A 27,967-nucleotide genomic window follows, 5' to 3' on the forward strand; every position below is an offset into this window, starting at 1 on the left:
TTATTCACTTCATTTGCAGTAATATACTACTTTCAAATCCAAAGATAGATTAATGAACATTAACTACACATCTATCACTACTACACAGTATTATCAAATGAAATGATAGATTTATACTTGTACAAAAAAAACATTTGAAACTGTGAGAAAGTTGGTATTTGTTTCTGTTTTTTTTTTAATACAAGTTCATTTGGATTATTCCTTCATTAGACCTGGAAGTAGTTGACAATTCCAGGCCTATCTCCATCCTCACCTTCTTGTCCAAGGTCCTTGAGAAGATAGTTGTCTTCAGCAGCTTCAGAACCATCACCAGCAAAACAACACGTTTGACAAGTTCCAGTTTGGCTTTCGCTCAGTCCACAACACAGAAACTGTTCTATTCAGGGTGACAAACGATCTACTGATGGCAGCTGACGCAGGATCACCAGCCCCACTTATTCTTCTTGACGTAACAGCAGCCTTTGATACAGTGGACCACATCATCTTTCTGGACCGCATCATCGGTCTATCAGGAACTGCATTGCAGTGGTTTCAGCCCTACCTGTCTGGACCGACGGAATATGTTTTGCTGGGTAGGTGTAAGTCCAGGCTGCTCCCTGTCACATGTGGTGTTCTGCAAGGGACGCTCCTCGGCCTGATACTGTTCATCACATACGGTGGTGGTGTGAAAAAGTGTTTGCCCACTTCTTGATTTCTTTGTTTCTTTTTTGACACCCAAGTGTTCCAGATCGTCAAACAAATTTAAATATTAGTCAATGACAACACAACTGAATAGAAAATGCAGTTTTTTAATTCAACTTTATTATTAAAGGAGAAAAGAAATCCAAACCTCCATGGCCCTGTGTGAAAAAATAATTAAACCCACTGTTAAAACATAACACAACTTGGATGAATTGACATCTATCAGTCTGGAAAATGTTAGCAAGTCATTAACAAAGCTTTGGGACTCCAGCGAACCCCAGTGAGAGCCATTATCCACAAATGACAGACACATGGAACTGTGGTGACCCTTCTAGGAGTGGCCGGCCAACCAAAATGACTCCAAGAGCTCAGCGACGACTCATCCAAGAGGTCACAAAAGACCCCACAACAACATCCAAAGAACTGCAGGCCTCACTTGCCTCAGTTAAGGTCAGTGTTCATGACTCCACCATAAGAAAGACACTGGGCAAAAACGGCCTGCATGGCAGAGTTCCAAGACCAAAACCACCGCTGAACAAAAAGAACATTAAGGCTCATCTCAATTTTGCCAGAAAACATCTTGATGATCCCCGATACCTTTTTGAAAATGCTCTGTGGTCTGATGAGACAACCGTTGAACTTTTTGTAGGTGTGTGTCCCATTACATCTGGCGTAAAAGTAACACCGCATTTCAGACAAAGAACATCACACCAACAGTAAAATACGGTGGTGGTAGTGTGATGGTCTGGGGCTGTTTTGCTGCTTCAGGACCTGGTGGAGTAACCTAGTCAAAGTCCTGACCTGAATCCTATTGAGATGCTGTGGCATGACCTTACAAAGGCAGTTCATGCTGGAAAAGCCTCCAATGTGGCTGAATGACAACAATTCTGCAAAGATGAGTGGGCCAGAATTCCTCCCCAGCGCTGTAAGAGACTCATTGCAAGTTATCACAAACATTTGATTGCAGTTGTTGCTGCTAAGGGGGGCCCAACAAGTTATTAGCTTTAGGGGGCAGTCACTTCTTCACACAGGGCCATGTAAGATTGGATTTTTTTTTTCTCCCTTAATAATAAAAAGTTTCATTTAAAAACTGCATTTTGTGTTCAGTTGTGTTGTCATTGACTAATATTTAAGTCTGTTTGATGATCTCAGACATTTAAGTGTGACAAACATGCAAAAAAATAAGAAATCAGGAACAGGGCAAACACGTTTTCACACCACTGCATATGCTACCTCTCAGCTCCCTTGTAACCTTGTTTTTTACTGTAGCACCTTGAGATTCCACTGGAACTACAAATAAAATCTATTATTATGATTGCACTTTGTTTTACTAGATATCATGGGTTAAAATCATTTCGCTTATGTAATTACATAATTAATTAATTAAAATGTAATTCACCAGTTTTATCCGGGTACTCCGGTTTCCTCCCACATTCCAAAAACATGCACGTTAGGTTAATTGCCAGCTCTAAATTGTAGCGTATGAATGCGTATTGAGTGTGAATGGTTGTTTGTCTATATGTGCCCTGCGATTGGCTTGCGACCAGTCCAGAGTGTACCCCGCCTCTCGTTCAAAGTCAGCTGGGATAGGCTCCAGCATAACCCCGCGACCCTAGTGAGGATAAGCTGCATAGAAAAAGTGATGTGTTGCGCCTGTAGATGGCAGCAAAAATCAAAGGTTGTCAATGCTGTCTTCCACAAAGGATGCTGTTGCTTCCTCTCTTAATCCTTGGCTATTGTGCTGCACACTAATTATAGTCTTGGACTCATGCACGAAGACTACAATCATGACAATTTGAGGCCACTGTTGCCGCTTGGCAGCCTACCAAAGCTTAATGGCAATGTAAACATACTTTAGCTGACAAATGTCCACAATAAATGGCCTGGTGTTCTTTTCCAGGCCTTTTTTGCGTGCTGCCTGTAATTGTGTGGAATGTGGTCAGTTGTGTTTTTTGCGCCAGAGGTCACTGACTTTCATGTGCTTCCTCTCTGGTTGCTGCTTTTTCATCTGCGGTGCTGCGGAGTCGAGAAGACGAACCTCTTTTCCCTGGGGACCACCCGGCTTTATCACATGTATCGCTGCTTATGAAAGTGTTACCAAAAGAACTCCGCGTGGGGCTCGTGGAGGGGAAAGCGCACACTGAATTATAAGACAAAAATGTTTAATGTTCATTTTAAGCAGCGAATGATGTCAGTGTGAATTTGTGAAGGCCACATGACTACTTCAAATGACGTCTAAGAGGCTAACTTTGGCGACAGCAGCTGTGAGGATTTGGCTTTTGGACTAGCAGGGTCACATGCTCAAGACCTGGTGTGGATGAAATTATAGAAATTGAGTCCAGAATACTGCCATTAAGTTTGGCCATTGAAAATACACTTTGCCATTGCAGAAAAAGACTGACACTGAATAATAAAACACAGATAAAATATATATATATTATATACCTGTAGATATTTTTTCAGTGTCCGGCTTCAGAGTTGCCCTTCATGTCCATACAATTTAACATCAGCAATTCGGCCTGAGTGGTTGTGTTTGAGAGGTGGGGCAAAGCGCATATAAGTTGAATTTGGAAAACATCAAATTGAAGGTGAAAATCATGAAGTTGATATTGAAAAACAACCATTTTATTTTTGTCACTTACAATTTGATGGCAGTGATTTGGCGTGTTCGAGCGAGCAGCCAGGAGCGTGTGCCACTCAGTTACGTTAGAAAAATGTACATTTCTGTTTATTTAGGAGATGCAGCATTTAGTTTTCGAGGGCGGTCGCAACACAGATACAAAAAATCGAAACATATGTAATATCCAGAGTAATGCACAACAAACCCACTGCTCTAGCACTTCCACAGCGCCTACACAAACATTCTCTTACAAATGTAAATCAGTATGCTTTTTGAAAGTAAACTCCGGGTCAGTCCAAAGACCAAGGTATTTAAACACATTGACTCTTTCCTGTGGTGTTCCATCAATGGAATTGATAAGCAAACCATATTTTGTGCCCTCTGAGAACCAGAATATAGAGCGGGAGGAGCCACCTGGCGTGGCCTAGAAAGGTGCACTGTATTCGGGCACACGTGCCGAGCAGCTGGCGTGATGCCACGGAGGTCTCTGGCAAACCGTTTTGCACTTTTCAAACGCCCCAGGCGTGGTAGCGATGTGGCGTTTGAGGTGGCTGATAAGGTTTTTGGTTCTTTTCCCCTCATCGTGGAGCATTTGGTACAACTAGTCCACCAAATGTCTTTGAAACAGTGAATGTTTGTTTACAAGTGAGCTCAGGGGAAGTTACGGCAGGCCATTAACATCACAGGCAGTTATTTCAGCTATTTTTAATGTTATTGGATTTATTGGTATGACGTCATAATTCCCTCACATCGGCCCTTAATCAACAGTATCGATATTTTGATTGGAGAATGGATTTTAGAGAATGAAGAGCTGGTATCGGAAGTCTTGATATTTCACTTCTGGCTTCATACTTTCCGAGCACCGCAGTCTCCACTTTGCTGCAGTGCTCCATTTTGTTGCTGCCCCCAGTCTTGGAGACTACAGGAGACCCTCGTTGCCCTCCATTGCTTATAGGGTGTCTTTGCGCGTTCAGTGCGCCGTGGTTTTTGCAATTTTCTGTAATTTGAACTGAGGCCAGTGCATTTATTACGTCGACTGTCTGGTGAATTCCTCAAGCAGTCAAAAGTGAAGGTGGCCGGGCGCCCTCCCAGTTTTCCCTGCCATTGTTTTTACTTCCTGCCTGCCCCTGACTTGTGTTGATGTCATGTTCAGGAAGAAACAGGGCAAAGGGGAACCCTGAGGGGAAGCAGACCGTTCCTTTGTTCCCAGTATCCATTCATATGGATTGTTTTCCTGGAGCGCACTCTTCCCCCGTGACACCACAAGGTGAGTCAGCAAACGTTTTTTGGAAAACAAACAGCGGAAAACGTCCCCCTTCCACCTCCCCACCGTCATGTGGTGCTAAAAAGTCCTGTCAGAGGAGCCTTCTCCCCCCACAAACCACGCAAAATTTTTATAGGTTGACATTTCTAACAGCTGATAACGCCTCATTGTCTTGTCCTTTACAGAGCACGAAGAGATAGAGAAGGTCAGTTTACCCCCATTGTCACCTCATGGCATTCATTCCTCACGCTGTAAAACCCATTTTGACACTTTCTTATCTGCTGTGTTTGGCGCCCCCTCGCCTGTCAACACAAGCCTCGGGCACCAAGGACATGTGCACAGCAGACGCCCGCTGCCTGCCAAAAAAAAGACAATCAACGGCCCGCTTAAGCAGCAGCACTAGAAAAGAAGCCAATTAAAAGTGACGAAGATTATACGGCAATAAAACTGTGGTATAGGAAAGTTTGAAATGATGAAATGCACCCATTGAGCAGGACCACTGATTGACTCCGCTGCTCCACTGATAAGACAACAGTGTGTATTTGTTGGTGGCTTGATAGAAACTATCTTTACACACAGCCAGCGGCCTCGCATTGAGGCTCCTACAGAAAAAAGTGAGGCCTCCGGATGCTTCTTCTGCCACTAATTGTAGACGGCCAAATGATTGTAGAGCAACGGTACTACACAGTAGCAATCAGAACCTTTCAAATGTACGCTCTTTATGTTAAGAGAACTGTTAGGAGGTGAACATGAGGGTGTTTCGAATGCAGGACGTTAGTTTCATTTAAAAAAAAGGCAAATAGGACTGAAAAGTCTAGCCTCTTGAGCAGGCTTTTTTAAAGAGGTGTAGTGAAGCCTACTTATTCCTCTTCTTTTTGTTTTTTTACAAAGCCTTTCAGCAAATCTCATGAGCGCTTAGTGGAGCCACCATCAAAGCCTTGCATTTTAAAGTACGTGGAGTCGACTGCCTGCCACCAACTGATTAACAAGTATTTTTATGTTAATTTCTTTTTATACTGCTGTAATGATCAGGGCAAATTAAATAATTATTTATAGCAAGAGTGTGGAAAAAAGGACATACCTATGGGATGCATGATATGATGCTAGGTGGTTGTACAGAGTAAATAATAAATCTAGTGGACAAAGAAGAGATGCCACTACTTCAATGACTTTAAGAAGAGAAGACCGGAGAGACCACTGGTGTGGACTCTTGTTCTTTCAAGATACAACTGTGATTAGTCTTGAGTAGTAATTTGATGCTATTCCTCTTTGATTCAAAGGTTATCTGCCTCACTTGACAAGCTAATAAGCTGCACTCCCTGAGGGTCTGGATGTTCTTGTCAGCGCAGCCAGCTCGTTGATCTTGTTCGGTCGTGAATTCACGTTTCCCGTGATCACAGAAGGTACCGAAGGCATAAATCTCCACTTCCTTGCTTTGATCTACGCTCCGGGTTTGCAGCCCTGATAGGGCTTCTTTACCTCGGTGGATAAACCGGGAACCACACCGATGTGGGACCTTGCTTGAATGTGCTTGAATAGAAGAGTCTCAATATCCATAGCATAAAACATATTAATTAAAAGAGGAAAAAAGTAGGAGAACAGAGTTGAAATGTGAAATAAAACTCAAAAAAATTTACTGGCGTCAACTTGATAAAGCATCCTCCATGATCTTCTCAGCCTGACAGGCTGACTTGCATCCAAAAGAACTTGACAGTTACTCATTCAATACCAAAGACGTATTTATACGTTTTTATAAACCCGGACGCCCGATCCCAACGACGTATTTATATGTCTTTTACGGAGTTTTTTGCACAAGAGGCAAAAAGAGGTGATGACCAACTGCACACTAATAGATGCCACTGGCACTGCAGTTTTAAGCCATAACAACGGCCACAAGGTGGCAGAAGTGCAGTTGATGATAGGTCGGCATGGATCATTTGCATGTATTAACACATTCGACGGCGAGGAGGAAGTGGAAGCGCATGGAGGACTAGCGTGCAGAACACTACGCATTGTAGGGAATTGTAAATTGCATCGCATTGTAAATATATAAAGATGCGTAAGGTGCATCATTAGAAGTCGAGAGCGTTAAGTGTTTTTTTGGCTTTTAACATATGACTATAGCAGCGGTTAACTTATTTTTGCACTTGTATGAGAGTAATGCTGAAATGCTGCTCAAATCATTGCCTGTATGGTTCATAACTGTACAGTTTTTTAATTGAATCGTCGTTTTTGCCAGTGTCATTCATTTCCCGTTTGAATGCGTATTGTCACAGCACTGCTTCTGAGAAGTCTTTTTGGGAAGTTCTTTTAGCAGAAGTGTCGGTTTAAATGTGACGTCAGCTTGACGTTGAATGATTGTATTTACAAGTAATTTGCATGATCAGATGATAGTATTTTTAGCGAAGCCACTGCGGCTGTGACCTTGAAAGAATCTTGACATTGCTCGTGATGACTGGATCTGCCTCACATAGACTGGAACTCACTTGGTGGACGAGCCCATTCGACGCTTCTCGATAGGGGGGGTTCGGAGGAATAGCTTGAGGATAAGTAGCCACACGCAAGGCAGAAATGGTGACAAAGACAGCGCAATCTTTATGTAGAACTAGTAAAACGGTGTACATACTTAGTTGAAAGTCCTAACATGTTTTTTTAGAAGATGATGGGCTGTCATCTCCGCCACTTCCTCTTTTTCCTAATGGAAATGTCCTCAGTGGGGTTTGCGTGTTCCAACCTCGCAGGGGGCAGCTGCTCCTGTCTCAGTTCGCCGGGAGACAATGTGATCTACTACTTCAACTTTATTACTTTTTTTTTTTAAACCTCCAACAATGTTCATTTGATTTGACAAAACACAAACGGCGGCTTGATTTACGTTCGGCTCGTGGGAATGCTTCTCCGGACTGACAGGAAAGGTAAGTTCACCCGCAGAATTTACTTTTTATCCATGAACTTTTTCTGATTTCAACTGAAGTTATTTTTGTAACGGTACAAGAATGTGGTTCAATTTAAAGTGTATCAAAATGGATTTCAAAAGACAATTGTGCAAATATTTCACTGACGCTGTCATTTAACGATGTGTTGATTATTGTGCTAGTAGTGTGTAACGGCGGAGGTCAATGGATCTCTTTTTTTTCCTCCATAATCCTTTGCTATGCAAGTACCTCCGTTTTTGTTACTGTCAGGGTTACACTTGGGGTATTTCAAAGGGATGTTTCTTACAACCACTCATAGAAAAGTGACTGAAACAGTACGTGTTGTGTGCTAATTCCAGATCAGAGAGTGCCAGTCTATTGTGTCAGTAGCCATCAGGAGACATGCACTGGACTCTGCTGCTGATTGTTCTGGTGTCGGATGGACTGGCTGCTTTTGAGCTGAAAGCCACAAGATGGCCACTGTACTCCCAGAAGCCTCTGCTGCTAGCGTGGAACGCCCCCACAGAGGACTGTTTCCCTCGCCATCGCATTGCCCTTCAGCTGGACCAGTTTCAGATCGTGGCCTCTCCCAATGAGGGCTTCGTCAGACAGAACCTCACCATCTTCTACAAGGACCGCATGGGTTTGTACCCCTACTATGAGCCAGATGGGACACCTGTGAACGGGGGTCTTCCGCAGGTGTCCAGTCTTGTGCAACACCTGGACGAGATGCCGGTGGGGGTGAAGAAGTACATAAGAGAGTCAGACGCCAAAGGCCTGGCGGTTATCGACTGGGAAGAGTGGCGCCCCCTCTGGATACGCAACTGGGAAGCCAAGGACATTTACCGGAAACATTCCCGCGAGCTGGTGCGCCAGAAGAACCCCACCTGGCCGACTGAGCAGGTGTTCAAAGTAGCCCAGCAGGAGTTTGAGATGTCGGCTAAGAAGTTCATGCTGGAGACACTGAAGCGGGCCAAAAGCCTGAGACCCAAGCAGCTGTGGGGGTTCTACCTGTTCCCGGATTGCTACAATCACGACTACAGGCGCACGCTGGAGAACTACACGGGGCGTTGCCCCGACGTGGAGGTGGCGCGCAACGAGCAGCTCAAGTGGCTGTGGACCGAGAGCACGGCGCTCTTCCCGTCCATCTACATGGGCACCGTGCTGCGCTCCTCGGCCTCCGGGCGACAGTTTGTCAGGAACCGAGTCAAGGAGGGGATGCGCTTGGCATCGTCGGGCGACGGGCTTGCTCGGCCCGTCTTTGTGTACACGCGGCCCACGTACATCAACTCTCTGGAACAGCTGACAGAGGTGAGCTTACTGGTACCGGTCCTGAAATGTCACATGTCTGTCTGTGACCTTTTGGACGAAAGCGTCTTTTTTTTCCACTTTCAATCTGAGTTACTGTGTGATCAGTGGCAGCTCGGTGGGGTTATCGGCAAGCACAGTCCTTTCCTGTGCTGATAGCACACTGGGCGGATGGGTGGTGGTCCCTTCTAATAACGCGCTAACACCCTTTTGATGGCTTCCTGAGCACAGAAGAACAAATACGAGCTGTCACTGAAGGTCACATGGAGTCTCTGATTATTAGGATGAACATGATTCATTCATCGTGTCTTGACTCCTTGTCTCCGAGGCAAAATGAAGCGCACTACTTGCGGCAAACAACAGAGGCGCTGTTGAGTCGGTCTCAACCAAGAAGTACAACATGACGGAAGCTACGGGAAGACTTGGCACAGCTCCACCTGGGTGCATTATTCTATCCAATATAACACCGGCATGGAAACAGGAGTACAGAACATTCATAGAGGGATTGTCCCGAAATGAATTTTTATTAATTGATGGTTAAGTCGATCGAGGACTTGTATTCAAAAAGCCATCCTTTGTTTGGGCTGGTAAATCTTGTTAAGGCCGGCGTTTCCTTTTAGGGTCCGATGGCAGTAGCTGAGTCACGTGACTCCTGAATTTGGTATTTTTGAGAATTTACACTGAAAGCTGCAAAATAAATTGATAACTAATTATACTGTATATCCCTTGGTTTGAAACTGGTCTCAGTAGAACCAAGCAGGTCCGCCCTGTGCGCGCCCGAGTCTCAAATCAGAGTCGGCAGAGTCGAGTGCGCTAGGTTTTGAGCTAAAGGCCAAAGCTGTCAACTGCGTCCAGTGTGACTTTTACGGTGTCAGGGAGTGGCACAGCTGCACCAGTTGGCATCTGTTGAACTCACCCCCCCACCATAAAGCTCACTTTCATCGGGGAAAGAATGAGAATGAGAGCCAAAAGCCTGGGCTTTTAACTTGAAGGCTAGCGCTCTCGAGTCTTGCTCTGGCAGGTGACATTGGTACCGTGACCTGGATGAGAGTGAGGTTTACGGGGGTGAGTGTAACAGGTACCCCTACTCCCCACACGCCTTAAGAGTCGCGCTGGACTTAGAGATGACAGGCTTTTATCTAGGCTTTTATTTAGGCTTTTATCTTGATGTCTAGCGCTCTCGACTCTCATTCCGGGGACCCTGGATCGAGCCCAGGCGGAACGGTGGGTTACATCAGTACATTTACATGACCATTCAGTGATCAAGAGCAGAAAAAGCCCTTTGTTTCTGCTCACGCATTGTTACAGGACTTCAAGGGTAAAGCTAGACGTACTGCTTTCATTGTGACATCATCTTTTCCAGACAGACCTGGTGTCCACCATCGGCGAGAGCGTGGCTTTGGGAGCAGCAGGCATCATCCTGTGGGGAGACGCAGCCTACGCAAGCAACAAAGTGAGCCTCCGATGAAGCGTGTCGTGTGGAGTATATGACTAGCATCGTCATGCAACGGCTTCTAAGGCAGCGGCTCTTGTCACGTGTGTCGTGCGTGCGCTCATTTCTCCTCTGGGCCAGGCTTCAAAGTTAGCAGCTCCAGTCACATGGAGGAACATGTCTGTGGTGGTTGTTAATGTGCTGCTGTAACTCTCGGGGCCCCTTAACAGTCAAGTTACACTATTCACACTCTTGGAAGTTACACTTTTTACCCTTAGGTCCCAAAACAGTCCCTCTGAAAAAAGTCTATATACAGTGTGTGAAAAAGTTTTAGCCCCTTCCTGAGTTCTTATTTTTTTTTTGCATGTTTGTCACACTTAAATGTTTCAGATCATCAAACACATTTAAATATTAGCCAATGCCAACACAACTGAACACAAAATGCTGTTTTTAAATGAAACTTTTTATTATTAAGGGAGAAAAAATCCAAACCTACATGGCCCTGTGTGAGAAAGTGATTGCCCCCCTCTTTAAACATAACTGAGATTACTTGAGATCTATCAGTGTGGAAAAGGTTATAAAACCATTTCGAAAGCTTTGGGACTCCACTGAACCACAGTGAGAGCCTTTATCCACAATTGGCGGACACATGGAACAGTGGTGAACCTTCCCAGGAGTGGCCGGCCAACCAAAATGACCCCAAGAGCGCAGCGACGACTTATCCAAGAGGTCACAAAAGACCCCACAACAGCATCCAAAGAACTGCAGGCCTTACTTGCCTCAGTTAAGGTCAGTGTTCATGACTGCACCATAAGAAAGACACTGGGCAAAAACGGCCTGTTTGGCAGAGTTCCAAGATGAAAACCACTTCTGAACAAAAAGAACATCAAAGCTTGTCTCAATTTTGCCAGAAAACATCTTGATGATCCCCGGGACCTTTGGGAAAATACTCTTTCTTTTGTCTCTGTGTGTGTCCCATTACATCTGGTGTAAAAGTAACACCGCATTTCAGAAAAAGAACATCATACCAACAGTAAAACATGATGGTGGTAGTGTGATGGCCTGGGGTTGTTTTGCTGCTTCAGGACCTGGAAGACTTGCTGTGATAAATGGAACCATGAGTTCTGCTGTCCACCAAAAAACCCCGAAGGAGAATGTCCGGCCATCTGTTGGCGAACTCAAGCTGAAACCAACTTGAAGACTGCAAATGAAGACTCTGGAGTGGCCTAGTCCAAGTCCTGACCTGAATCCTATTGAGATGCTGTGGCATGACCTTAAAAAGGCGCTTCATGCTGGAAAAGCCTCCAATGTGGCTGAATGACAACAATTCTGCAAAGATGAGTGGGCCAAAATTCCTCCACAGCGCAGAAAGAGACTCATTGCAAGTTATCACAAACGCTTGATTGCAGTCGTTGCTTCTAAGGGGGGCCCAACAAGTTATTAGCTTTAGGGGGAAATCACTTTTTCACACAGGGCCATGGAGCTTTGGATTTTGTTTCTCCCTTAATAAAAGGTTTATTTAAAAACTGCACTTGGTGTTCAGTTGTGTTGTCATTGACTAATATTTCATTTGTTTGATGATCTGAAACATGTAAGTGTGACAAACGTGCACACAAATGAGAAATCAGCAAAGCGGCAAACACTTTTTCACACCACTGTAGTTTAAAAAAAATTTCAATTCAAGAGCCTTGTACATAATCCTCCCCGTCTGCAAGCAATGACTCTTGTCTTTTCTCCTCCTAGACCACCTGCTCAGAGCTGGATGCTTATCTTCGGGGTCCTCTGGGCAAATACCTCCTCAACGTCTCCATGGCAGCAGAGTTGTGCAGCCAGAGCTTGTGCACATCCCACGGGCGCTGTCTGCGCCGCGACCCAGACACTGATGTTTACTTACACCTGAACCCCCTCACCCACAAAGTCCAGGCCAGCGCCAGCGGCGAGCTGAAGGTCACGGTCCAGCTCGGCCAAGCACATACGATGGGTTTCGGCGACAACTTTCAGTGCCAGTGCTACAGCGGTTTTGAGGGGGAGCACTGCGAGAAGCCGGACCCTCGGTACCACAAAGGGACAGCCTATCGGGCATCCGCATCAACACTGCAGTGTGTGATCTTGCTGCTCCTTTCTACCAGTGTGCCCAATGTACTGTAGACTCCCGAGGTCAGGTGTGTTTCAAATGCTGTAAAAACACAAACAATAACACAAAGTCAAATTGCAACACTGCAAGTGGGGAAAGAAGTTCTTTTTGTAACTTTTTCACCTAAAGAGGGCCTGCTGGAATGATCGTGTTTACATTTTTGCTCTGTTTCCTGGTCTCCCCAAGGTGTCAGATTCCCGTTTCTCACAGCCAGGATGTTTATTGAGGGAAATGTGACGAATGAGTGCATGGATGTCAGTTGCCAAGCGAGAAGAATGATTCATAAGAAGTGCCTGATATTTGTTTTTTCCACAATGATATGAAAATTGGATAGATTTTACAAAAGCCATGGCAGTATTTATTTGAATGTATTTTGTTCTGTGCCTAAAACATGACTACTACTTTACTGCTCCTTTAATTTGTTCTGTGTTGCTCCATTTATTCTGAAGAGAAATTGCGTATTTCAGCTACAGTTTTCGCTGCAGATGTAAAGAGCTAATATGTGCCACTTTATAAACACATGTACTTCCTCTCGCTGTCCTGTCTAATTAAAATGCGTGTTGAATAATCATGTTTGTTAGCACTGACATACTGTTAGTGTTAGCTCCTATCAGCTTTGTTTTTTGAATGGGCCTAACTTCTTCCCCCTCCTCAAGTAATTGCAGGTTGTTGTTAAACCAAGAGCTATTTTTTAGTTCTAGTTGCGGGGGAAACCACATAATAGGAGAGTTTAGTGGGTTTTTTGTTTGTTTTTTACATCAGCCTATTTTTGAGCATAAAATATACACGTTCATTCCATAACACAATGTTTCCCTTGAACTCTATTAAATCTGTGTCTATTAGGTTAACATTTTATTTCGATACAGAAATAGATGACGTGAGGCGTTTTGAGGATGCTGTTTTAAAAGGAACGACTCTAGTATGTCTCCTGTGTCTATTAGGTAACATTTTATTTCAATACAAAAATAGATCACGTGAAGGCGTTTTGAAGAGCCTGTCATTTTAAAAGGCACGACTCCAGTATGTCTCCTTTTGCTTGGCTGTGAGCTATCCAGTAGACTTCTTATTGGCTCTGTGGAAACATGACCAATTCCGATTGGTTGTTACACTTCCACATCTGTTTTTACTTTTTCCGTTTCGTATCAGCTGATCATGAGGCTGCTTTGGATGTTTTTCCCCAGCATGTCCAAACTATAAAAGGTCAATTAAACCCGTCGTGTACAAAGTAGGTAAGTGTGTGCCGTTAATATAATAGTTCACGTCGTTCTCGCGCGCGTAAAGCATCTGTCTGACAGTGCAGCTTTACCACTACATGTGTTTCTCATTAGAGAACTTTACAGGACAGTAATAATAGGTGCTCGGACGTCTAAATCGTCAAGTCGCAGTTCAGTGACTTCGTGTGCTTCACAACTAACAACAAGGTTACAGCATACTTCAGTGTAGCAACATCCTCGCCTAAGTTGTGACGCAAGATAACCAGGGTTTCAACGTCTGTGACTTGCGAGGAAAGGGGAACACCATTTTTAATCTGAATGTACATACATAACACAACAGCTTACAACTTGATTTTGTCAGATTTGACAGATATAAGCATCTTCAGTAAATGGGTATTCGAATTATGCTTCCGGAGGAACGCTAGGTGGCGATATACGCCCGTTCAGTTTGAGTCTTAGCTTTATTTCCCGGGCGACTTATTATGACGTCACTCTAAAACAATGACTAGTAGTCAAAGCCGCTTAACCGAACGATTGAATTGAATTTTGTACAAATGACACCATGTTTATATCGTATTGTACGTTATTTAAAATGCTGTGACGCTAAACGATTTGAGCAGTGTTAAAAACATGCTGGCTTTGTTGAAAACAAACTGTCACTAATAGGGCTGAGTTAGTTGCGCAAATAGAAATCATTATTGGACTCCAAGTTAACTGTCTGTGCCTTAGCCATGGTAAAAAGTTACAAAATATTTGGCCAAGTCATAAAAAAAATCTATGTATTTTGATGCGTTTAGAGGTTACAAGTAACGCTGCCTTTCTCTTCCTCATAGGGATGAGTTGTCTTCATCCTAACATGCTGCTCTTCCTCACTGTGATGAGCCATGTTTCTTTGGCAACCTCATCTTTTTCCCAGCTGCCGTTCTGGGCTGTATGGAACGCCCCCTCTGGCACCTGCCTCTCTCAGTATGGAGTGGATCTCGACTTGGGGACGTTCAACATCGCCCAGAACCAGAACCAAACGTTCATGGGTGGAAAAATAACCATCTTTTATACAGATAAACTGGGGCTGTATCCCAGGTACAGCCAAGGGAAGGCAGTTAACGGCGGGGTGCCCCAGAACTCCAGTATCAATAAGCACCTCAGTGTTGCCAAAGAGGATATCCATAAATATATACCTGATGAAGACTTCCAGGGCTTGGCAGTGGTGGACTGGGAGACCTGGAGACCTGTGTGGGAGAGGAACTGGGACACTAAGCACGTGTACTTGGAAGGATCAAGAGCCCTAGTCAGGTCCAGGCATCAAGACTGGAAGCCTGCACAAGTGGATGCTGTAGCTCGGGCAGAGTTTGAGACAGCGGGTAGGAAGTTTATGGAAGAGACACTGAAACTGGGCCAGAAGGAGAGGCCTGACGGACTGTGGGGATTTTACGGTTTCCCCGAATGCTACAATCATTACAAAAGCATCAACTACACTGGTGAGTGTCCCACCATGGAGTCCAAGAGGAACGATGAGCTGATGTGGTTGTGGAACGTCTCCTCGGCTCTGTATCCCAACATCTACCTGAGCTTGGAGCTGCGAGCTCTTAGCAGGGAGGTGTCCCTCTACGTTCATCATCGCATCCTGGAGGCCATGAGGGCTGGAGCTCAGGTTGCTCAGCCTGCTCGGCCTGTCATCCCCTACGCTTGCATCGTCTACTCGTATTCGCTAGAGTTTCTCTCACAGGCAAGTGACAGGAAAACCCTTGGGAGCTTCCAGGAATATTTGGACACTCATTATGTTGTTTGTCTCTTGTAGGAGCATCTTGTTTACACCATCGGAGAGAGCGCCGCCTTGGGATCTGCAGGGGTAGTGCTTTGGGGGGACCACGCTTTCTCCAGATCCAAGGTGCCACCAAACAAGCAATGACCAATAATAGCAAAATCATTCTTCATTCTCTTCTTCGCTGTCTTTCAGGCAACATGTAATGCCGTCAAGTGGTACATCGATGACACACTAGGACCGTATTTGGTCAACGTAACCGCAGCGGCCACCCTCTGCAGCCAAGTCATGTGCTCCTCAAGGGGGAGGTGCGTCAGGAGGGACCCCAAGTCGAGGGTGTACCTTCACTTGGATCCCGCATGGTGGAAGGTGGTGGCCGAGAAGAAAGCAGAAGGCGGGCGGGACTACACCGTGATGGGACACGTCAGGACACGGGAGGTAACACGCATGAAGGCCCAGTTTGAGTGCAGGTGTTACCCAGGTTGGACTGGTAGCAGCTGCGCCACGCCCACTCATGGATAAACACTCCCCATTGATTTTACTATTACTACATGCGTTCTATTTTAAGTACTACTCTACTCATGTTTCTTATTTTATGTTGGTTTAAGTCTTTGTAATTCATACAGACTCGCACTGGTTGCCATGGTAGGATGACCACACAAGTCCGTGTACAATTAAAATCATTTTGAAGCAAAATAAAACAATATCAAACATTCTTCTCACCATTCATTTCAAACCTGAGCAGAAAAAAAAGAATTTAGGACTTTAACCAAAGCCTTTATTGTGTAGATTTTTTTTTCACCAGCAGGGGGTGTTGTGCTACAGCTAATTGGAGGCATACAGAGACTCGTGTATGTGAGGTAGTTGCCTGATTAGGTCAATAGGTGTTCATTTTCGAGCAACTAACGACAGTAAACGAACAAAAAAAAAATAGAATTAAATAGTAACCTTGATGGATTCAGCAGTGCTTGTATTCTCCTCTGTCAGACACCATCCATCTATCCATCCATCCATCCATCCATCTATCCATCCATCCATCCATCTTCTTCCGCTTATCGGAGGTCGGGTCGCGGGGGCAGCAGACCAAGCAGGGAAGCCCAGACTTCCCTCTCCACAGCTCCTTCGTCCAGCTCCTCCCGACGGATCCTGAGGTGTTCCCAGGCCAGTTGAGAGACATAGTCTTTAAGAATATAATGGGCCCTAAAATAAGCAAGTTGTTGTTAACCACACAGCTAGATTTACACCAAATGTTGTTATTACAAGGTAAGAAGTAAGCCAAATGCGCTTGCAAGATTCTTAAATGGGGATAAAATTTGCTTTTTTGAGGCAAGATTTCAGCAAAAATGCTTTTTCATATTCTAGATGTAGGAGTAGTATTCTATTTTCTTACATTTTCTAGACTCTCCAATTAACCTACCATGCGTAGAGAAGGACGCCAGTACACAGGGGGGAGCAAGTGAGTTCTGCACAGATGTGTTCCAATGGGGATTTGAATCCAGATTGCCTGATTGTGGGGCTAACATGCTAACCACTGAGCCACCATATTATAGTATAGTCTTTGTAGTTTATATTTGGCCGGCCCTTTTTTTGCAGTGTAGAGATCCTTATTTGCTTTTGTGCAAGATAATCGGAGCATTTAAAGACCATATCAATGGACGTACTTCTTAAAAAGATGTTCCACCAAGTCACATTCCACTGTGATGATGTTATGGTTGGTCGTTTCCATAGCGAGCAGTTCCGGAGCTGACGCATTTGAAATGGCACAGATCTGAAATGAATGAGCTCTCAGAAGTGTGCATGAAGGCGCGTCTGTTCTTTTACCGAAAGCGCTCTTTTCCTTCATCTTCGTTCCATCTTTTCTTCATTTTGGCATCCGGCTGTGTCAGCCCCCACCACCACCACCCCACCACTCCCCTCCCTCCTTTCCTCCGTGGTCACGTCTGTCGTGTCTCGCTGTGGAGAAGGTCTGGCTGTCTCGGGCCGTAATAACTGTTTTGTCACGCTCTGCGTCCGTGTCCTTCACAGGAATCCAACCTTCCCAACATGTCGTGCACACGTTTGCCTGATTCACAAACGCCCTCGTCATATTATGTGTGCTATGTGTCGCCAGAGCGGTGCCGATGATTTGTAGTAGCGAGCGTCCCAGCGACAGTGTGATCATGATTTGAGGCATTTATCTGACAAAAGGGTGTACCTAATGAAGTGTCCAGTGAGTGTATGTTTCACCACGTGTCATACTGTGTTACAGCCAAACAAATCGAAGATGGAGGAGTACGGTGGCCTGCGATAGAGGTCACAGCGTCCTATTTCTTCCAAGATGGAGCAGGGATATCTCCTCACAGTCTTGCCAACAGGCAGGCTCAACGCCAGCAAGCAACTGGAGCTGATCAATACGTTTGCTGGTAAATCAGCGCCGCCTTTGTACATGAAAATCTCTCGGGGAGGGCTGTGATGTTGTGCATCTTTTGTGTTCTGCGCGCGATATTTCCGTTTAAAGGCTCCCTGATGAGAGGTGACCTGACAAGACTGTCACATGTGACTTAGTCTGCTTGCACTACATCCAAAGACACACACACACACACACACACCCTCGCCAGAGCCCATCAGGGGCTTTAAAGAATAGCATTAAGGAAGCACTCGCACCAAGATGGCTCCTGCCAAACTTTCACAAAGAGCCGCTCAGGTGGAAAATTACAGCGGCCAATCAATTGTGTCATAGAAAAGTGCTTCCTTTAGCAAAGTGTTGGGCAGTATAGGCTGCTCACAATGCTGCCAGTCCTCATCTAAATTCAAACCAGTAAAAGAAAATCATTTTACTAATCTTCTCAAGGGATGATACTATAGAAATCAAGCGTGGATGTTTTAGAGTAGTCAGTGTACGGCTTGTGTAGCCGTATAGATTTACTGTCCTGTGACATACAGTAGCTGTAGCTGTTTAGACAGTAACGGCAGCGTGGTGAGTCATTTTCAGTGGATAGTAAACCTATACTGCTCTACAAGCTGTACACTGACTAATCTAAAGCAGGGGTTCTCAACATTTTTACACTTTTGTTTGTCATTTTTTATTTTAATAAATTTTTAAATTATGTTTTAAAATTATTTTTACACTTAAGTCTTTTTTAAATTTTAATTTATTTTTAATTATTTTTTACACTTAAGTCGTTTTTATTTGAAAATCATTTTTATTTACATTTTTTTTTATTTTTTTCATTTGTATTTTTCATGTATTAACACTTATTTAAGTCATTTTTATTTTAACTTACTATTAATCATTTTTGGCAATTTAAGTCATTTAATTTTAATTTATTTTAAATTATTTTGTACACTTTTATTTAAGTCATTTGTATTTTTTTATTATTTTTTACACTTTTATTTATGTTATTTTTATTTGTATTTTTTTACACTATTAAGTCATTTTTATTTATTTTACACTTTTATTGAAGTCATTTTTATTTTTATTTAATTTAAATTATTTTTTTTATAATTTTATTTAAGTAATTTTCATTGAAATTTATTTTGAGTTATTTTTTACACCTTGATTTAAGTTATTTTTATTGACTTGACTTGACTTTTATTGAGTTTTTTACACTTTTGTCTTTTATTTTTTTCATATTTGTTAATTTATGCAGTGATCTATCAAATGTATTTGTTTTTTTAATCGCCAATGTCCAAAGTGCATTTTCGAGGAATTTATCGAGGCATTTTGTCAAGAAAATGAGGAAGAACATAACTGCATGCATACAAATAATGCATAAACTAAAATTAAACATCAAAACTGCAAAATAAGATCACAAGATCACACATTTGACTTACGACCGTGCAGTGAATACATGCCATACAGGAAGATGACTACAATACTGCTCCATTTTATGTTCAACATAAAAAAACATAAAAACAAAACAAGTCCGACATCTCTAACATTGCTTGTATATTACACATTTGAATGGCATTTTTGACTGGCTGTCTGTGACCCACCCAGAATGGATCCACAGAACCACTGGTCTAAAGCATATCCAAGTGTCTGTGATGTAGGCCTTATCGCTTCTTTTCCACCACCTTGTATGCCAAACAAGCCAACTCCTCACAAACACGAGCTCCTACTGGAGATCCGTCGTCAGGAATCAGGCATTGCTGCCTCTCACCACAAATGTCATGGTGAGTCGTAACCTTTACCGGAGCACGTTATCTGCTCTGATAGCGCGAGGGCCGCAGCCCGGGATGGGGCATGCGACGCGATTGGTTTTGAAAGGTCCCCCCATCCGAGCCGTAGCCACCGGCTATCTTGCCTCGGCAGCGGAGCAGCACCAGCATGATCCCGCCTTCCTGCAAAGTTAAGGATCTGCTCTGTCCGCCATCTCTCTGGCCTCGATTAATCAGCCTCGCTCGGGGACCATGCCACACGTTGCCAGGTGACCGTGTACGTAAAGACGAAAACAGATGGGACGGGGTTGTAATTAGAGGGGGGGAATCTCAAGTCTTAGCGGTTCTCTTGTCAGAGATCACGTATAATACGAGATGGGTATTAGAGGCAAAAAATGCTGACGCGGGGGAGTCTGCCAGTGCACGTTAGGCGATACGAACGCGACAATGGCAGCCCCTCGCTCAGGACGCACTCATCACGGGACGTCCTTGATAACAGCAAGGACAGGCTGCCTTACATAAACAACGTTTGCTTGCTATCCGGGCGTCGGAACCCCCCTCCCCGTCCCCATCTTGAGTTTACTCTGAGGCACACTGATGAAAACAACTCACCGGTGTGATCCACCGGGTTGCAAAGACCACCCGCGTCAGCAGCAAGTACCGAAAAAAAGACACGCAGGAACGAGCTGATGGGCAAACATTCTACGTATGATCAAATATTTATAGAACGACACAATTTGACTTTTCACGCAAATTACACTGTACTATTGTGAACCGAATCATTTAAATAAATAATACATTTAAAATATTTTTTTAAATAAAGAAAAATGACAAAAAAAACCCAAAAGTAATGGAATAAATTTATATTTAGCTAAACAATGAAATAATCCAGCTAGTGGCAGCAGCAGTGCAGTTCAAGTACAGCAGCTTTCAAGTGCAAAAGTAAAAGCAGCGTTACGATGAAACAAAACGTGCAGTATTGTCTGACTCATCCAACAAAATGGCCTGCGAGGGTGGAGTCACTTCTTCTCTGTGTGCCCTAACGTCCGGTGTGTTGTCACAGCAGGGGGCAGTAGTGAATAGTTTTCATTTTGCCCATATTTCTAGGCGAGGTCACAAGTGATGATTGCAGTGAACAGACAGAATTAAATTGTAGTGATCTCTATACTGACAGTACTTATATACTATAGCGGGTATAATAAACCCGTACGTGCGCACACAATCACGGAGCTATCACTGATCTATCGTAGCATGACTGGAGTGCTATTCAAAGTGTGTTCAGATTAAGCACGGGGTTTGACTTTCAGAGCACCAGCGGAGCAGCCGTGTCTGTCCTCTCTGCGGGTGACTTTCTCCCAGCATGCCGTCGGTCGTCGCTAAACGCCGGCCCCTGGGTCGCCCAGCCGCCTTGGAAAAGCTTCCATTTTCTGTGCACCTGTTTCCGAGCTGATTGGCATTTAAAGGGGCGGCTCTGGCAATTGACTCTGCAAGCTTTTGAAAAATACTTTTCTGTCTAGTTTTGTATGTATACAGGGTGTGAAAAAGTGCTTACGGCTTTCCTGATTTCTTATTTTGTTGTGTGTTTGTCACACTTTAATGTTTCAGATCATCAAACAAATGTAAATATTAGTCAGTGACAACACAACTGAACACAAAATGCAGTTTTTAAATGAAACTTTTTATTATTAAGGGAGGGGGAAAAAATCTAAACCTGCATGGCCCCGTGTGGAAAAATGATTGCCACCGCATTAAAACATAACTGACATTGATTGAGATCTATCAGTGTGCAAAAAGGTTATAAAGCCATTTCTAAAGCTTTGGGACTCCAGCGAACCACAGTGAGAGCCATTATCCACAAATGGCAAAAAAAATGGAACAGTGGTGAACCTTCCCAGGAGTGGCTGGCCAACAGCGACAAACTCATCCGAGAGGTCACAAAAGACCCCACAACAACATCCAAAGAAGTGCAGGCCTCACTTGCCTCAGTTAAGGTCAGAGTTCATGACTCCACCATACGAAAGACACTGTTTTGACACAATTTTGCCAATTTTTGGTTTAGGGGGAAATCACTTTTTCACACCACTATATACACATGCACACACACACACACACACACACACACACACACACAAGTCTGTCTACTTTCCAAAATGTTTGCCCGTTGTTTTATCTGCTGCTTTAAACACACAAACTGCTGTATTGTGTACATGTAGACTGACCTATGACCTTGCCACCCAGGCAACATTCCGTCCAGTCAGGGTTTTGACAACTAGATTCAACAATGCTGAGTGTGTTGGTTGACATTTCGACTGACCAGTGACTGTAATCACAGTTCCGTGCGTAATGATTGACATGTAGACAGGCCAATCATTGTTCAGTAACTCATGGGAGACATCGAGGCTAATGACGACTGACATGAAGACGGTGACTACATGGAAGACATCGCAATCTATCATCATTTAGTATGTAACGATCGATATAAAGACAAAACACTGACTGGCGAAAAAAGCAAGAAAAAAAAGTGTAAATTAAGGAGAAAAAGTTCACATGAACTCATTCAATCCCAGCCGTTTCTCCAAAGACAACCCCTTCAGTAGCGGCCATTTTAGACCATTTTGACTGATCTTTCAAGGCACACAATATTGTGTCCTATGGCTGAGAAACATGGAACCTACCAAAAGCAGGATTAGACTCAGAAAAAAGACGTTTTGTGTTCTTTAGTAAAGTTTCAGGAAAATAGCAGCTCCCGACTAGAAAAGGGAGAAAAGCAGCTTTTTGTCAAAAGATACGTTTTAAACGCGTGTGCATGCGTTAACATTTCCCTGACCTGCTGCACGCTGCACTCGTCCACGCTCTCTCACTTCCTTCTTCCTGTCATGTGGGACTCTTCCATTGCTGTGATCCTGCCGAGCTCTGATCATATGCAATTCTGCCACCTTGTGGCCGGTTTTATAGCAGAAAGGGGCTCTGAAGTGAAATGCATTAGTGGGGAGTTGCATCTTCACCTCTTTTTGCCTCTCGTGCAAAAAAAACGTAAAAGACTTGTAAATACGATGTCAGGATTCCAAAAACGTATAAATACGTCTTGGGTGTTGAGTGAGTTAATAATATGCTTTGTCAACGATAACACAAAGCGGAGATGCAGGGTGTTTCTTTTTCTTGCAATATGAAATGCGTCTTTTTACACTTTCCAGTATGCGGCCCTCTGTGGAAAAGGTTAGGGCACCCCTTGTGGTCGAAGGGGAAACATACGCTGCAGTGCAATGGAAGAATGCATGTCGACTGACTCAACAGAAACGTTGAAAAGGCCCGAGTGACAAAGGCCTTCATGGCGGTGGAGTCGTACCCAGCGTGGGCATCGCGTGAGATGGAGATGAGTAAGTCAACAGCAGTTTTTTTGTCTCCTGGCCCCCTGCCGTGTAAAGTGGCAAGCGGAAAGCAAAAACAACGCCGCCGCCAAACAAGCCGAGCGACAAGAGTCCTCCGTCTTTGAGCGTGACTTGCGTTGGGTTATCAAGGCAGAGCGAGATGTCTCCATCTGGCCGTCCGTCTCCCTGCCTTTGACAGGTGATTATGGTGAAATGATTCGCTAACAGATGAAAGCAGTCGAGCAAGAAATCACAGGATCTCTCGCCACAATAGCGCCTCAGCTTTGGAGCCTGGAGACACACTCCGTAGCGAGCCAAGTGGAAGGAGAGCGGGCGCCCTTAAAAGCGACGTAACGGGCTGCTCTGCCGATTTTGGAGTTAGGCTCCTACAAGCTAGCAACTTTGTCTTGACGTATGAGATAACGGCACCACTGACCTTGGAGTTTCTGTCTGATGATATTCTGCTTTCAACCAATGACTCTCAGTCTTGTTGGGCTTTAGGATGGCACATGTGAACAAGTGAGTCCAATCAGTAGTTCCGCCCATTAGAAGAACAAAGAGACGACGCGTCCTCTTTTTAATTGTATCTCTCTCTGTAAAAAAAAAAAAAAAAAAGCACAATTCCATTTCAAATATGATGACGTTTGAGATTGGATGGATACAGCCGGTTATTGCCCGACGTTTAACTGGCTGCCAAATGGCTGCAGGTGATTGTGCTATTTTTAGACCAGAAAACTGCACAAGTCCAACTTTTTGCTCGCATGTTTCACTCCTCGTCAACTTTGCCAAAGCGTCTGAGCCGCTGCAATTTCAATGCTCACACTTCTGTGTAGAAGGAAGACTTCTAATGATTTTATTTTGAAGGATTATGCCACAAGGTGACATTTTCCATCTTCAAGGTAAGCACCTTTGCCAGCCAAAAAATGAAGTTGTGTATCTAAAGACCGAACCCTGTTGACTTTCTCGGCTATAACCAGGGTATCTGCGGGTACTTATCAAGTCTAAACTCCAATTATTTAAATGTAAGGCCTGGAAATGTCTAAAATTCTCTTAAAAGCTCAAAAAATGCCTTAAATATGATTTTGAAAGGTCTTTAAAAATGCACCAATAGCATTTGTATTTCAAACAAATGCATAAACTTCAGTCTTGCTTGTAAATGTTGTGATTTTTGAGGATTTTTGAGAACATAACTACACAAACTAAAGTACCCGTGCAGCCCAGCCAGAAGTTTAACGAGCACAACCAGCAAGTGCGCTGTGCGCGTGCCGCAGGCCTCCCATCCTGCGTCACGTCTTGTGTACCGGTGCGTTCTTACAAGTGTGGATGTGAAATGGGTCTTAAACTGTATTCATTGTGGCCTTAAAAGTCTTCCAGCACTCATGACAAACACGTGTTGCTGCGGCCGACTGATTTTGCTACGAAACATCACACGAGATGATATCATTTTCATCTTCAAGGTCAAAAGCATCCAGTAAGGACGTGGCTGGGGTCGGAGGTCAGACAGTCACATGGTTTATGCGGACTTGTCAGAATGCTTGAGGCCTTAAATCAAATTAAATATAAAAAAAAAATGTCATGTGCAGCTGCAGCGTCCAAAAAGAGCTTGCAAGGCCATGTGACATGTCAAAGGTCACACACACACACACACAACACAAGGGCATTCAAGGTCACCTTCAAGCTCCCTGCTAATCTTTTTGTGTCTTCTGGTGTCGCCTTCTGCTGCCTCCCCACGATGCGGCGGCAGACAGCGTGGAAGTGGCGAGGCGCTGCGATTGGCCGTCCGGTGCGGCGCTGTTCACAATCGATTAAGGCGCGCTGAGCTCCTCTTAACTGCTTTTCTTTTGTTGTCATCCCCTCGCACGTCTTCTTTTCTTTTTCTCCTTTCACTTTCATTTTCCAAGCTCCTCTTCCTTCAGGACAGCTACTAGAGACACTCACTCCGCTTTTTTTTGGTGGGGGGGGGGACTCTCTGAAGTTTCTTTTCTCTCCACTCACCTTGTCCTGTAAAAAAAAAAAAGAAAAAAAAGTCACCTGTGCGTCCTCGAGGAAGAAGAGCAGAAGAGATAAAAGGCCGATGTTCTTTCATGCCCGTCCTCAAATACGCTTGCCAAAAATTGCAGCCAAAGTGGAGCGCCTGCTGTTGTTATCAGAGTGCAGTTTAATTGTGCAGTAAAAGTGCAGAATCCCCGGGACCGCCGTTCATATTCATCAGTGGTAGCTTGACCTCATTAGAGCTCGTTAAAGGGAAGTCAGTGTTGCGTGGAGAGCTCGTTTACATACGAGGTTCACGCGATGCGGCACAGAGATTCATCAAGTCCTTTTCTGAAGGGACGAGAACATCGAGAGTCAACTTGGAGGTGCTTTAGAGTAGTCAGTGTGCAGCTCGTGTAGCATATAAAATTGGTCGGGTCCTTCGTGTCATGTTGGAGAACTGCCATGCCGCCTGGTGTCCATGAACCACAGCTCCCCAGTGCCGCCAGCACTCATGCAGCTATAGGCAAGACACAGTAATCACTTGTGTTCTTCCTTACTTAGACCATAATGGCTGTGTGTGGACGTTTTCAGTGGATAGTAAATAAAGCTGTACACTGGCTACTAAAGTACAGAAATCCCTCATTTATTGCGGTTAACTGGTTCCAGACCCGACCATGATAGGTGAATTTCCACCAAGTAGGATTGCTTATTTATAAATGGAATATTTTTGTAGTTGGAGCATAGAAAACCTGTTTACTACCTTCTAAATATGTTTTTTAACATTATTAGCGCCCTCTAAGACATGAAACCCCATAGTGACCTTTACACTCCTATTGCCCAACATAGCAGACATAATAAGAGCAAATAAGCCATTTAAGACATAAACAACACTTGTGCTTGCATGTGTTGCGATAAATGTGTTCCCTGCTGAGTGGCTGGCGGACAGGAAGTGACGTCAGGGTTCAGAGTTGGAGTTTTAGCTTGTCGTGGGGTCGGTCGCAACAGCAGCCTGTGTTTTTATTTAGGATTTTTATTAGGGTTTATTGTGCCTGTAGTGAGGTCATTAAAACCTGCAATAAAAGCCTGTTGTTGCGGCAATCAAGTGTGGCGTTTGTGTGTCCCACCGAACGTTACGGGAACATTAGTGGCCACCGCGCACCACATATCATTCACGGCTTCTTTGAATGCGTCTTCTGAATGCCTTAGTTTGTATTTATGTTCATGTAGGCATTTATTGCATTGTGGGAAGTTGAGTGTCTCTCTCTTCCCTCTCTTGTCTGTCTGCACCGCCCATTGTTTTCTGCGTCCTGATTGGCTGTAGACCATTGTCAATCAGTGTCCTTCTCGTCGTCCCGCCATGTCTCCTGTGCCATCGCTAGCTTGCTGGCCGGCTAGCTTGTAAATGAATCTTTGCTTAGTCTGCGCCAATATATTTGAACAAGGATACAAATCGCTACAGTGCAGCGGAACGGCGGCAGGACGAAAAGGCACGGGCTCAGGAGTGAAACATGCGTGAGTGAGTTCATCGCTCCTTGCGTTGATCGTGTAGGTTGATCATTCAAATTCAAATGAAGGTTTGGACTTTTTTGAGAGCGTTTAAACAAGACATGTGAGAGCACGTCTGAGAAAAGCGTATAAAGTGTATGATGGGGGGGGTTTTACAGCCTTCAAACATAAATCATCTTTGCTAAAAAATGAAGTTGCTTCGCGGATTTCGCTTATCGCGGGAACTTTGTACTCGCTTTTGCGAGATGCAGTAGAATGATTGTTTATACTCGCACATAAAACATACAGGTGAACTATTTCATCTTTCCTGGGGGGCGGCTCTTTTGTCGGAACCCTGCTTTTTTTGTTGTTGGTTGGACAAGACGAATGACTGCTTTCCTTTCCTTTCTTCTTCTGCTCGCTGGTCGTCATCACACCTCAGTAGGCGTCCTCTCTTTGCTCTGTCATGTGACACCAAAACAAACAAACAACAAAAACACTATCAGAAGAAATGCAATTGAGAGAAAAGTGTGATGAAAATGCACACTGGCGCACGCCTGGCCTTTGAACGCTGCTCACACCGTGTAGCTTCTCTAGCGGTGGACATTGTGTGGAGAAGATTGTCTCCATGGTTGTTATTGTCGGAGGGCAGTGAGCCATTCTAGCGCAAACACAAAAGACGTGCAACCAGAGAGGCCGGCGCCTTCACGAGAGCGCACATATTCTTCTTTTGGCCATTCTGCTTCACAGTAAAAGCTTAAAGAGCCATTAAAGTCCCAAATTCAGGCTTTTTTAAAAATGTATACATTATTTATATGTATAACTGTCAGCATATTGTAACATAACATTTAAAAAGGGACAATTCTGTTATTATTACGGTACTAGTACTGTTATTATATTTAATTGGTTGAAATGACTGTATATGAACACCCAAGTCACTCACGCTGGACAAAGAACACATGAAGGACTTACAGAAGACAAAAAAAACCACGAATGAATTTCAACAAGAGAACGACTGCTTACTTTTATTTTAGTCATCATCATCATTTTAGTAACAATGTTGAAATAAAAAGATAGAAAAATATGATGGGAATAAAGTGAAAGTAAAAATAAAATTAAAAAAACATTAAAATAAAGAACATTTACAAAAGGAAAGCTGAAATGAAATAGTTTGAAAATTTAAAAAAACCCCAGCAGAAATGGAAACCACAGCTGTAATTTTACGGGAATGAAGTCAGAATAATAAGAACAAGGTCATCATCAAATGAAGAACAAAAGAATATTATGGAAAAAAGGTCATTTTTAGCAGCAAAGCTTTCTTTAGCTGCATGTAGCTTCTGAGCATATCTCTGTGTGTTGCTTTACAAAATAAAGTGTCCCTTGCATATTTTCATTTTTCAGTATGCGGCCCTCGCTGGAAAAAGTCTTCAGGCTGTTGAGCCAAGAGGCTGATTGCGGTGATGACTCGGGTGACGACAATTGGTGAAAATCAAGCTGTCGACGTCAAAGCGTGCGCCCCCTTGCGTTGCTATTGCACATACTGTAAGTGTCCTGGATGGGGGGATGACGTTGGGGGCCCCATGCCAGCGTACGATATGTACGCTGATATATATTGTAGTCAATATGCATTCTTTACACTGTACTCTTTACTTGCGTATCTTGCTTGCTGCTGT

The 27,967-nt window shown here is 44.0% G+C and overlaps 2 protein-coding genes across 6 annotated transcripts; both read left to right on the forward strand.

Moving 5' to 3' along the window:
- Positions 1-31: 31 nt before the first annotated feature.
- Positions 32-13,118, forward strand: hyal2a (hyaluronidase 2a). The gene is made up of 4 exons (XM_054785270.1): positions 32-7,477; positions 7,837-8,788; positions 10,149-10,238; positions 11,961-13,118. The coding sequence occupies exons 2-4, from the start codon at positions 7,880-7,882 to the stop codon at positions 12,363-12,365; spliced, it is 1,404 nt and encodes a 467-aa protein (XP_054641245.1). The 5' UTR covers positions 32-7,477; positions 7,837-7,879; the 3' UTR covers positions 12,366-13,118.
- Positions 13,119-13,422: 304 nt separating this feature from the next.
- Positions 13,423-27,925, forward strand: hyal1 (hyaluronidase 1). Of its 5 annotated transcripts, XR_008572318.1 has the most exons (6): positions 13,423-13,580; positions 14,399-15,291; positions 15,364-15,453; positions 15,523-15,765; positions 17,576-17,729; positions 27,696-27,925. XR_008572318.1 is itself a non-coding variant. In XM_054785665.1 (5 exons), the coding sequence occupies exons 2-5, from the start codon at positions 14,401-14,403 to the stop codon at positions 17,615-17,617; spliced, it is 1,266 nt and encodes a 421-aa protein (XP_054641640.1). In that variant the 5' UTR covers positions 13,423-13,580; positions 14,399-14,400; the 3' UTR covers positions 17,618-18,371. The 5 variants fall into 5 exon arrangements, 4 of the variants coding, with proteins under 4 accessions (XP_054641640.1, XP_054641637.1, XP_054641638.1 ...); XM_054785665.1 differs by lacking the exon at positions 27,696-27,925 and having other exon boundaries at positions 17,576-18,371; XM_054785662.1 differs by lacking the exons at positions 17,576-17,729; positions 27,696-27,925 and having other exon boundaries at positions 15,523-16,040.
- Positions 27,926-27,967: the final 42 nt, after the last annotated feature.

This window comes from Dunckerocampus dactyliophorus, chromosome 8 (assembly GCF_027744805.1).
Source record: "Dunckerocampus dactyliophorus isolate RoL2022-P2 chromosome 8, RoL_Ddac_1.1, whole genome shotgun sequence".
Classification (NCBI taxonomy): domain Eukaryota; kingdom Metazoa; phylum Chordata; class Actinopteri; order Syngnathiformes; family Syngnathidae; genus Dunckerocampus; species Dunckerocampus dactyliophorus.

Excerpts from the sequence above, each read along its gene's own strand:
- hyal1 (XM_054785662.1), top strand. The coding sequence starts at position 14,401 with ATGAGTTGTCTTCATCCTAACATGCTGCTCTTCCTCACTGTGATGAGC. Across the intron at positions 15,292-15,363 it reads CGCTAGAGTTTCTCTCACAG|GAGCATCTTGTTTACACCAT; the intron begins GCAAGTGACAGG and ends TGTCTCTTGTAG. Across the intron at positions 15,454-15,522 it reads ACGCTTTCTCCAGATCCAAG|GCAACATGTAATGCCGTCAA; the intron begins GTGCCACCAAAC and ends GCTGTCTTTCAG.
- hyal2a (XM_054785270.1), top strand. The coding sequence starts at position 7,880 with ATGCACTGGACTCTGCTGCTGATTGTTCTGGTGTCGGATGGACTGGCT. Across the intron at positions 8,789-10,148 it reads CTCTGGAACAGCTGACAGAG|ACAGACCTGGTGTCCACCAT; the intron begins GTGAGCTTACTG and ends CATCTTTTCCAG. Across the intron at positions 10,239-11,960 it reads CAGCCTACGCAAGCAACAAA|ACCACCTGCTCAGAGCTGGA; the intron begins GTGAGCCTCCGA and ends TTCTCCTCCTAG.